The sequence below is a fragment of the Gopherus evgoodei genome, chromosome 1, assembly GCF_007399415.2.
Source record: "Gopherus evgoodei ecotype Sinaloan lineage chromosome 1, rGopEvg1_v1.p, whole genome shotgun sequence".
Lineage (NCBI taxonomy): Eukaryota > Metazoa > Chordata > Testudines > Testudinidae > Gopherus > Gopherus evgoodei.
The window spans coordinates 97,681,230-97,693,454 of NC_044322.1; the positions used below are offsets into that span (position 1 = coordinate 97,681,230).

At 36.7% G+C, this 12,225-nt stretch overlaps 1 protein-coding gene across 22 annotated transcripts in view; it reads right to left on the reverse strand.

Annotated features, from left to right (window-relative positions):
• Positions 1-2,325: 2,325 nt before the first annotated feature.
• Positions 2,326-12,225, reverse strand: part of DOCK9 (dedicator of cytokinesis 9) — a 326,125-nt gene continuing 316,225 nt past the window's right edge. For 21 of the 22 annotated variants that reach the window (XM_030567760.1, XM_030567843.1, XM_030567769.1 and 18 more), the window contains 4 exons: positions 12,035-12,225; positions 7,481-7,581; positions 7,137-7,275; positions 2,326-3,572 (listed from right to left, as the gene is read on the reverse strand). In XM_030567760.1, the coding sequence (XP_030423620.1) occupies positions 3,450-3,572; positions 7,137-7,275; positions 7,481-7,581; positions 12,035-12,225 (554 nt within the window). In that variant the 3' untranslated portion in view covers positions 2,326-3,449. Of the gene's footprint in view, positions 3,573-4,483; positions 4,492-7,136; positions 7,276-7,480; positions 7,582-12,034 lie in introns of all 22 variants that reach the window. The other variant, XM_030567836.1, reaches the window with a different exon arrangement.

A 12,225-nucleotide genomic window follows, 5' to 3' on the forward strand; every position in this document is an offset into this window, starting at 1 on the left:
ATCTAGGAGAGATTTAATTTAAAAATAAAAATAAAAACCAAAGAACCAGTAGAAGTAACACTGGGAGGTATGTCTATTTCAAATATGAATCTCTCTCACCTTTCAGGATTTTATAATTGCCAAGCAACAAGTTTGCATTTTGTTTCTCTTCTGACTTTAGAGTACATAATAAGTTATATTCCTTCTTAACTTTTGGGAATCTTTAATATGTGCTTGTTCAAGTTCTAGTTTTAAAACATTTTTTATAAGATGTAATTGTAAGATGGTCAATTCTTAAGAATGCACTCAGTTGGGTATTAGAAAAGAATGAGAGAGAACTCTTATTTGTAAAGCTCATCTAAGCTAAAAAGACACACACACAGCTTCTTTGACAGTGAGAGGCTTGGGGGAAAAAAAAAGACCAGGTTAAAGGGTTTTAATGTATCTTTGCCCTATTGTTTAGTAATCAATCCTCCCTTAAAAAAAAAGTTACATCAACAATTTAAATGGTTTCTTCTCCTATGTAATGTAGATTGTGTGATAAACTCAGGACAGAGGGCTGCAAGGGAGGGGTAGGAATCAGTCCCAGAGAGTTAAAAGGCCCTCCTCCCTATCAACTGAGAGGCAATTACAGGTTCAACTGAGAAAGGGTTACCACGGTAGCAATTAGAATCAGCTGAGGGGGAGTTACCTGAGGCTAATTAGTATCAGCTGATTCCACCTTAGGGCTGCCTGAGACCTTTTTAAACCCTTCCCTAGGAGGAAGGAGGGGGGAGAGCAGAGAGAGAAGGAGCCCTGCTGCCAGGAGTGTAGGAGCAGCAAGACAGCAAGCCTCACCAGGAGGAGAGGCCATACTCTCTCCCACAAGGGAGTAAAAATACTCTTAAACAGGACTAGTGGAGATACGGGGAGCAGACTTCCCCTGTGTCCCAAGGGGGACCTCATTACCCAAGCCTGTCTCACCAGGGCTAAAAGCAGCAGAGGCTGGGGAGACTGAGAAGGTGCCTTGCCACAATTGTAAAAACAAAAGTAAAAAGGTCTAATTTACTTTTCACCGTTTATGCTCTTTCCTTCCTTTTGTATAATATAGCCTTCTTGGGCAGTGAGACTAATTTATCTCATTTTTGTTTACAATCAAATTTTAATTAACTTTTTAGTTTTCATATATTGAGGTTGCTGCATTGTTTGAATCAGGGGTTGGCAACCTTTCAGAAATGTTCTGCCGAGTCTTCATTTATTTACTCTAATTTAAGGTTTCACGTGCCAGTAATACATTGTAACGTTTTTAGAAGGTCTCTTTCTATAAGTCTATAATATATAATTAAACTATTGTTATATGTAAAGTAAATACGTTTTTTTAAATGTTTAAGAAGCTTCATTTAAAATTAAATTAAAATGCAGAGCCCCTCGGACTGGTGGCAGTGTGAGTGCCACTGAAAATCAGCTCGCATGCCGCCTTCAACACATGTGCCATAGGTTGCCTACCCCTGGTTTGAATTATAAATCCTGCAGGTGGTAATTTTTTTTTAATGAAATTCATTGAAACATTTTCACTGGTAGACTTCCTAAACAATTTTTTTTGAAGGGACATTTTCCCAACACATAAAATGAGTTTTGAGAGTAGCTACACATATCTATAAGGGGTTCCCACATCCACAGATGACTGATACAAAGATGGAGGACTCATAAGAAAGAAGTCTGTCTTGCTACAGCTTCAAGTGTTCACTAGCCACTACCCTTTTTACTTCCCTAGCTACTTCCCTTTTTAAAGTAAAACAACCTCCGCCTTTTTTGCAAATAGGTATCTTTCAACAATATATCTGAAGCTGTGTTATTCACAATTTCACCTAAATACCATGAGAGCCAATACTTACTATGTATCAGTGATATAAAATAAAAATGATGTCTCTTCAAATACCATTGGCAAACAATGACAATAGATATTCACCCCTTACTAAGGAAAATGTCACCACATCCATGCTGTAAGGATGAGAAAAATTTCTCAAGTATTGCTTGATGAAAAAAAAATTTTTTTTTTGGTGGAGGGGTCAATGGAACTAATTTACTGGTTATTAAGGGCAGTGTAAGTTATTACTATAAGTATTTTTTGGCTGGATTCATGAAAGGACTGCTTCAGTGAGCAGAATTTCTATGGAGGTAATAAACTAACAATGAATGTGTAGGAGTATACCACAGGTAATAACGCCACTGTAGAGAAATTCATAGAACTTCCATATTGTATGTGTCATATTTTAATGGCAATAATCTAATTTTGTATGAGTGAATTTTTTTAGTTCTTGCTCCTTAATGTATAAACTGTCAAATAATAGAACCCAGAACACGTTGTAGAGAAATTAGCTACTTTTTTAATACAGATGTAGTACAGAATGTTTAATTACAGCAGGACAGTGCTTCCAGTTAAATAAAATTTAAAACCTTTATTTCCCCAAATATAAAATTACTAAATTAGTGTCTTAAAAGAACAATAATATGGGAAAAGCTTTAAATTACACCACCATTAACAGAATATGATCACCTATTTTGTATTCCATTGCTTTGGCAAAAGGGATGATTTTTTTCAAAACAGTGTATAAACCTAACATAGCAAAGACTGTATACATCTTCATATTGCACTTCTTTATATACAAGAATAAACAAACTGTATATAGCATATACTTGGCATGAGCACAAACATGTCACAATTAAATTTAAAGCAGAAGGCTTGAAAGCTGCTATGACTATTTAAAAATTGTTTAGAAATGTAATACATTTATGTACAGAATCTATGGACTGTATTAACAAACAATATGTACAAATCAGTTTACCACTACTTATATTCTAGTGTAACTTGGTGCTTGGTGTTCATTAATACAGACCTTTGGTTGTACTTAATTTTTCCATTAGCTTTAAGCTCACATACTTTCAATATGCCAACAAGGTATAAAATGGAGCACAACAATTTGTCAATGGTACAAAAACTACTAGTGTCAGTTCCATTAAATTAAAAAAAAAATTAGTGTCTCGATTTAGTCCCAAAATAGTTCTTGAACTTGGAATCAATCTGTATGTGCCATACATAAAAAGAACATCTGGATATTATATATCTGCAAACGTACATTCTACACCACCTTTTTGTAATGTGCCATTCATTTTAATAATACTTTCTAAGGAAAAAGAGAAATTAACTATCATAAAAGTTCCCAAGACAGACTTCTGCAAAGACATGAAAACTTTTAATATTGCCAGCAAAATTTAAAAATATATGCTCATCTTTCTATTTATTTTAGAAGTCTACCACCACTATTGTTTCTTCCCGCCTGTCCCGAGATTTACTGTGCTCAGTGTTTTAGTGTGCTAATTTACATGGCTTGCACGTGTCCAATATTTAGCTTTAAAATCATCCTGAGTGTGCAAATAATAAAGCAAATCCATGCATATATTAAGAAAAATTACTTCCCTTTACAAAACACTCATGCAACTGAAGAAGAACTGGGAATCCCATGAACTGCTGTGCTTGTTGGAGTTCCACTTATGGCGTTGAAAATGTGTAGTGAATTAGACATAACACTGGTCTTTTCTTCAACAGGAACAATCTTAAATGGAAAATAAACAGAGCTATAACTTTACTCAAAAACTGATCACAGGTATACAAAATCACGTATAAAATCATTAAATAAACTCAATAAAACAGTTGGGTATTTTCAGAACGTACAATTTATCTAGTCTATTTTTCATATTGTCTTCAATGGCATACAATTTTCTCTTTTGTGGTGGTTATCATTATTCCCAGGAATCCAATTCTAGTATTGCACTGGGTGCTAAACCTTGCTACAACATCAGATGATACACCTTCCTAATTAAATGATTACACTTTTCTTGCTGGCTGAGACTCAGACAGCTCCCCTTTCACAAGTTAACAATAGAAATAATTTCTGATGGAAGGAGAAAGCAATCATCAAATCTCAGCTAGTATGGAAAAATGCAGGCAGACAGAACAGTGGGCATTATAAAAATGAAAGTCCATTTGTAGACTTCTCAGCCAAACACAAAGAAGTTTTACTCTTGACTGCTGTCAGAGAAAGAATTATGGACCATTTAAATGATAAATATAAAAAATGCTAATACAAAAGCTTTGTTAATCATTCAAAACCCTTGCAGTGCTTTGCCACTAGGACTGCCCTTCCACCATTCTCCCTCTGAAACTAGGTTCCCTTCTTCCCTAATGGCTGTGTTATTTCCATACCAGGAGTGTGGAACAGCATATTCCTCAGGATGGTGCCTATGGACTCACAAAAAAAGGGATCTTACACAGTGAGAAATGGCCACTCTGACTCCATAATATACTTTGGATGTAGGAAAAAGGATTAAAGATACTGAAAGTCTATTCCTAACTTTAGTGAGTTTTATGCCATGAAGCAAAGTGTTCATCCTGTGCTACAGTGGTAAAAAGGAATTATACAAAACTAGAGAGAGAGACCCTGAAATCAGAAACAAAAAATATTACCATCCCATCTGATCATGTTTGCGAGCAGCACAGGAGAGAAAGAGAGAAGTCTGTTAAGATTCATTTGAATATAAAAAACCCCTTCATATAACATTTAAAGTTTCTCGCAATCAACTGATTAATCTCTATGCTAATTATTTAGGGCAGTTGATATTAATTTGCTTTTTCATTGCCTGCAGAACAAAAATTAAATTGCTGAAATTTTCTGTGAATTTCTGAACTATAGAAATAAGGTACAGTCATATAAAATCTACTTTTTAAAGAATTCAAAATGAATTCCAGATAAAAGGTTTCCTGTGAATTATAATTTGTAATTAAAATTTAAGTTTACACTGTAATTTTATTTCACAGTAAGGACCTTCAAATGTTGAAATTTAATTTAAAACTTGTAAAGAATGACTCATTTCACTTTTAACTAACATTTAACTGAATTAGCACATTTTCTAATGTATCATATTTGTATAAGCCGAACATACTGGCAATATTATGGACAGTAGTGTACATTACTGCAGCCTTACAGTAGATCATGTATCAGGTTTTACAATCACAGGAAGGGAAACCATGTAAGGGAATCAATTTTATCCTCATGCCCCATGTCTGTTCCTCAAACATCTACTCCTAACGTCCTGCACTCATCTTAAATCAATTTTTTCCTAGTTCTGCTTAATGTCTCTATAATCCCTCCTCTCGCTCACGTTGGTAAAATGCTACTATCTTTCCAGACTTTTAACTGCAGTGTTATTTTAGATTCCTCAACCTCCTCCATCCTCTTGACCACATTCAAGTTCTAATTATGTCCTATTATTTCTTCCTATGTAATATTAACATACAGCCTTTCCCTCCCCATTGCCATTGCTAAAGCATTTGTCCATGTCTTTGCCATTTTTCCTCTTATTATTGCAATGCTCTTCTCTATGGCCTCCTATGTCTCACATATACCTCCATTATCCTATCCAAAATATGCTGCTGCTCAGTCAACACCTGTCATTAAAGCCATATTATCCCTCTTTTTGAACTTCTCCACTAGATTCCTGCCTTTTACCACATCAGGTTCAAATATTATTAGTCAAACGTCCCAATTTTTGTCCACCAAGCACAATCTCACTTCTTCTAAATCCACTTCTTATAATGGTCTTTCCTACATAGTTTTCCTCATTTGCGCTGTTGTCCTAAGTCTTTTCTGCCTTCAACTATAAGCTCTTTGAAGCAGGGAAAAATTTTCACTCTAGATCTGTTGAAAATCATATACATTTATGCCAATGTGTACAGGGCCGGCTTTAGGAACGCGGGGCCCGATCGAATACCTGGCCACAGTCCGGGTCTTCAGTGGTACTTCGGCGGCGAGGGGTCCTTCACTTGCTCTGGACCCCCTGCCGCCAAAATGGCACCGAAAACCCAGAGCGAGTGAAAGACCTCCTGCTGCTGAAGTGCCGCTGAAGACCCGGACCGCTGCCGGGTATGTAAAAAAAATTAAAAAGGCGCCTAAGGTGTGGGGCCCAATTCTGGGGAAATCGGCCTAAAGCCGGCCCTGAATATGTAAATACAATTTTAAAAGTTTTTGTAGAATAAATGTGTTTTCTATGCCTGCATTATGCTGTGTGACACTCTAAAAGTCATATGTGTAGTAAATTTTCTTCTTTGAAAAAGCATGATAGAGAAGATGTACGTGTGTGAACAGTCTTATATAGCACTTGCTATGCTCCAAGCTTCACCGTAACATTTTGAACATGACGTTAACTAAAGACTATTAAGAAATAAAAAATTTAAAGATGATACACAGATGTAACTTACAGTTCTATGCATTTAAAATCCCACTTCTCTGCAAGAACAAGAACTCAATGATTATTATTAAATGGAATTCACTCTACAGAACAGAAAACCCTTTGTAGGGAGAGATGACGTTGTGAACAAGACTGTAAGGTGCCAATCACAAAATGGAATGAGTACAAAATGATTTATGGACAGTATTTAAATTCTATAATTAATATACCTAAGAAAATCATAGTTCACACTTATATGCAGTAAATATTTTGTGTAACATTGTCAGAATGAATATTTCAGAAGAAAATTTTATATGTAGGTGGTATACATAATTATGTATGCTTAAGTTTCTTAAAAGAAAAAATCTTAGTATTTAAGTATTTTTTATTTTAAAGAAATTTGGCTGAAGTCAACAAAAATGTTCTCTCTCAGCATTAAAAAGTGAAGTCTTAAGCCACCTACCCTCTATTAAATTATTACTCTCTGACAATTAACATGGGATCATTTCAGTAAACCTTATGTAGGGTAAGGACCACCTACAGTAACTTTTGTACTTAGCTCCATGTAGACTACTCACTGACCGTCAATTTTAAAAAATAAATTTTAGTTTTTGTTGTATCCTTGTTGATTATCAATGATTATTTACAAATATTAAATTATTTCATTTGCATTTGCAGTAAATATGTGTGAACATTTATAAATATGACAAATTATTGACAAAATTAAAGAAAACCACGTTGTGACCACAGGATAGTAGGAGACTTCTGATGCAAGAGTAGAACACTGAAAAAAGAAGATTGAATATTTCCCCTGTAGGTAATGGTGCATACTATAGCATGGCTGACTATAGCCTGGATGGCATTATATATAGTATTTAGGATTCAGTACATACTTGTTCATGCATTATTTCAGAAAGTTCTCTTGCCATTTCTCTGCAGTTAGCCTTCATTTCTTCTTGATATTCTAATTGATCTTCCTTTATAAGTCGTTCATTTATACCCAAAGCAAGACCACAAGCCTCAACAAATTGTCTGAAGTTGTATAAAAAATAGAAAAGAAAAAGATATAATGTTTATGCAAAATCCAGAGGAGAAATATCAAATGCTACTTGTTAGTTTTAGAATATCTTGTTAGTGTGGCAATGACACTGGTAAGGTTAAAGTGAATGATTAAAACAAAACTTGCCTAAAACATCAGTCTTTAAAAAGTTATTCAGTGTACATTCAGACAGTTTACCTGAAAACTTCCTTCAGTAATTTCACTTTATTGTCTGGATACTTTTTGGTATTTGTGTCATCTAAGAAAGCTCTTGCATATGCTAATGGACCAGCATTAACCTAAACCAAGACAAAAGAATTTAAAATGAAGTTGATTTGTTATATTACCATACTGTCTCAGCTAAAGCATTTATATATATTTATACCTACACACATATATAGTGAAACTAGTTGTTATGGCTAGGTTGGTTTGTTCTTCTTAAGTGAATTTATTGTTTGTTGAAAGTACTGAATAAATAAAATAGGAAACAAAACTCCTCTGTTTATTCAACAGGTATAACACATCAATATATTTCCCCATGCTGCCATCTCAATGTGATGCATCCTGACCTGGAGGACCTAGACGGAAGGGTGGCAGCAAAATACAATCTCTGGTAAGACTGCCAACAAATAGGAAATTTGTCTTCCTTACTATGCTAGGCAGATGGCGAGCTCATACTGATCTGCTTATTTATCTCCATTATTTAAAAAACTGCTAAACTATCTAAAATTGTGCACACAGCTTCCCTATGCAAATACATACTCATATTACTGTTACCCCATTCACTCTCTCCATTTTACCCACCTGCTGAGGCTCATCTTAAAGCATAAGATTGTAAACTCTTTGGGGAAGGCCTGTACAGTTCAAGACCTGGCTAGCACTTCCAGACAGTAATGCAATCTAAATAAATATACAGTAACAATAAAAATATTCTCAGAGACAGCATGCTTGACAGTCCTTTACCAATGAATGTATCCTTCACCTGCTAGAATTGAGTCAATGAGAACTGAGAGACACCAGGGGCTCTCAAAGACTGGTCACATAGCTTCATTGAAAATATGAAAAATGCTAGAGCAATAGTTAAGTTATCAGGCTCAGGTAGTGCAGACGGGAAAGTCAAGACCTGGGAGAGAGATTGGTCACCTCTGCTATAGCTCCATTAGGCCCGAGTACCACACTCTTCTTAGCTAATTTGGAGAGCGGTGATATTTGTTTCTTCTACTAGTTCAGATAGTAGGAATAGTTCAGGAAAATAGGTGAGGTGGTAAGAGGGTTAGGGTCCTGTACATAAACCCATTTGGCCATCTATAAGCCAGTCTATTCTCAAAGATCGTCGATCTGCTTCTTCAGTGCACAAGTACCTAGTTACAACAGATTGGATGTAAATAACCTTTCTGGGGATGGTCTACCTTCTGGGATAACAGTTGAACACTTCCTGATTCAGAAACCATTTTGAATTTATCTGCCAACAGTTTGCTTCAGATTACTAGTGGCTGCCATGGTCATTGTATTGTCTGTTGTCTGGTTGAACCAGCGCAGGTGAATTAGCAGTCCTATGAAGCTAGCCTCATCATTTCTATCCCTAGAAATTTGATGCTTTTTTAGACACTTTGACTTTGGCCATATTCCCTGCTTATTGCAGTTCTTCAGGGGTGCTTCCTATCCTAAAGTCTGTCATCTGTGGTGAGGATTTTGTGTCTGAATCCTATTGTCTTGTGGGCTTCTATTTCCACTACCAGATGAGGGCACTTCTTGTTGGGAATGGTTCTCAACCTTTGTTATTTATTAGTAAATATTTGGGATAGCACATAAAGGCCCCATTGTATGGGTACTGTACAAATACAGATACCTGAAGGGCTTACATTTTAAAAGAATACCCAATCCTTCATGAGACAGGCTCTGTTGCTCCTAGGAGATGCAATATCTTTTTGCACTGCTTGGTATTTCTCATCCTCCCTCGAGGCTGGATGAGGTATAAGGAAAGGGAGGAGAATGGAACTTCAGGGAGTATCAGTTATTGGGGTCTCCCAGACCTCTGCCTAAGGCTGACCAAAATCGTGTGTCTAAGAAGTGAGATAGCCACAATCGTAGATTTATTTCTGGGCAGAGATACACTCAGTTGCAGTCTCACTAATGACTTAGACTGGAAGGAGGGTCTGGATTGACCTTTTGATCCAGGTTTCCTCATGATGCTCTGTTACCAGGAATCACTCTCTTTAATCTTTGTTGTGAGTAGGAATGAAAGGAAGTTCTGCCCTCACAGGGGAAGCAAACTCTTTGGCTTGTCTGTATTATTGTTCATTACCACTTCAAGCTTTTCCCTCAAATGAGAGTCTGCCATAGAATTCTGAGGCACAGAGAATTTGCTAAGAGTAATTAACCTCTATCCAGAGTTGGAACCAAAGTTGATGTTCAGCTACAGAGTTTGTGGCTATGGCCCTCTCTGCCAGTCTCAAAGAGTCCACGGATATGTCCATTCTGAAACAATAGACAGGGAGTATTTTCGTTAGCAATGAAACTCATTGTGGTTTTGGAGGTGGGGCTTATGATACCATGTCCCTTGTGAAAAGTAGTTGCCAGAGTAGTTCTGATGATTCATAACAAAGCTTTAAAGCCACTTCTCAGGATGGCTCAGGTATGAGGCTTTAGGAAAGAATTAAACTTCTGCAAGAATTCTCATATTCTTAACCACAGATACATTAATCTTAAGGAGTACGTGTTCTTGCCTAAAGAATTCTTCAAAGAAGGGCACAGGGAGATGGAAAATTCTGTCTTGTTTGTGGACCTGCTTCCAGACTTTGCTTGCTCATCCTCTCTTTTTGGATGAATACTGATGATGTCCACCACTTTCTTCAACAAGGCCTCAAACACATCTGGGAGAAAAGACTCTCTCCTGCTCGTATGGCTTGAGGTTATCATGGTCTAAAGCTGACAGTTCCTCTTCTTTAGAGGATGAGCTATTAAGTTCAGAAAGATCAGGATTCTTAATTTTTTCTTGTTTTCTGGCCTTCTATAAATGTTTTGGTTTCTATTTTTGGGGGGAGGGGGGAAGTTGTCACTGTCTAGGGATCAAAACCTTTTTCTAGACGGGCACCCTTTTGAGTCTGAAATGGTTGCCAGGCTACTATTGGGGAAGTTTTTGAGAAGAGGCCCCTGTGTACTAACTACCTCTCAATTCTTGTAGGGGAGCCCAATGGTTCCTTGCTATGTGGACAACTCATTTCACACAAGCCAAACAGCTGTCACATGACAGTTTTGTTCACTGTTATTAATTACTTTGATTACAGTCATGCCTCATATTCAATACTTCCAATTACTCCAAGTTCTTCAGCTCTTCGTTCTATTTATCTCTATGCTGATTTCATTTTGTAAAGCATAGTGAGTGCATCATGAAATGAGCCGTACTGCTTACAAGTATTGTCCCTGTACAACATAATTGTTGATGGACTCATCTTTGCTGAAGCTTAAATTTTTTAAACTGTGAGGACACAGCTACTTTTCCTACGTTAGTGTTTGAAAGCTACATAATCATTGCTCGCCCTCTAGAAAAAGAGATGATCACACTGAGCAGATCCCCAATCTTCGTACTTTGAGGCCCCTGATAATTTCTCCCTTTAGTTTTTTGCATATAGAAGCTCTGATACCATCCTCAGGTAGTTACTTATGTCAGCAACAGAGGGGAAGGCTAGCAGTGACTGCACTGAAATCCACAGAGCTTGCCTGAAAGCACCAGCCTCCTGCTACTTCCAATGGCATCTTGTCTCTGTGTGTGTGTTGCACACTGGTTGGAGGCATCTTTTTAACACTGTTTTACAACCTATCACAATTCTGAAATTGTCACATAATTATAAATAAAGAAATAAAAGGTTTAATAGCTAAAGAAAAACCCGTTTTAGAGATGGGCTGTCACCTTCAAAAGCAACGATGGTACAAATGAGTGAGTTTGATAGAGAATGCGTGTGTGTGTATAACTCATGCACACAAAAGCTATATTAAAAACACCTCATTTAGGTTGTAAAGACAAGCACTCAAAAGTCAGAAAGTGCTAGATATATGGTTGTCAGGGCAACCTTAATTCTGTCCCTCTGTGCATCCATTGTGTCCACTAAATAAGGCCAAGGTCCTATGTCATAGAACAGGATGCCTGGAAAGTGCTAACCAACCTATATACTGCTTGCTGCCAGTTCCCACAATATCTCACACATGTATACAATTTTTTCTCTTATAAATGTTCTCTCAACCCATGTCCTTTATTTAACTTTATGTTCACTATCTGCTCCAATTTTCACTCTTTTCCCCGCCCTGTGCTGACACTTTTTGGGCTTCTTTTTTCAGAAAGTATCTGACTGGAATTCAAACCCAGTAACGATTAAGTTTGAACAGAACATTTGAACCCAACATGAGAGTGGGTTTGAAATTAAGCAAAATGAATTAATTCACCCCTGTTATGTGAGAAGCTAGTGTTTTAGTCCTGTTCCAGCCTCTCACTCTGGAACCAAAAGGAGCTAAGATAGTCATACAAGTCAGTCACATAGCTTCGAGTCCTTTGTTTAATTGTCAAAAGCTGTTACGGATTGTTATGAAAAATCATCTAGGACAATGAATGATACATACTTTTTACATGAAACATTCAATAATTTCACATAAAAATGGACACTTTGTAAAGATAAAAATGCTGAAAGTTCATTTATCATATTTTGTTGGGGAAAGCAATATATGATATCTGGTGCACAGGTAGGGATGTGATCTTACCTGAACACTGACACTTCCCTGTAGCTTTAGCTGCAGTTTGATCATATCTACTTCAGTTGAAGAACAAAGCTGCCTGAGCTCTGCAACCTTCTTACTCATTTCATCAATGGCTACTTCAATTGGGTTTAGATCTGTATGGTGCTGATACATTACAGGAATGCGCTTTTTCACATAGGGGAAACAATGTATAG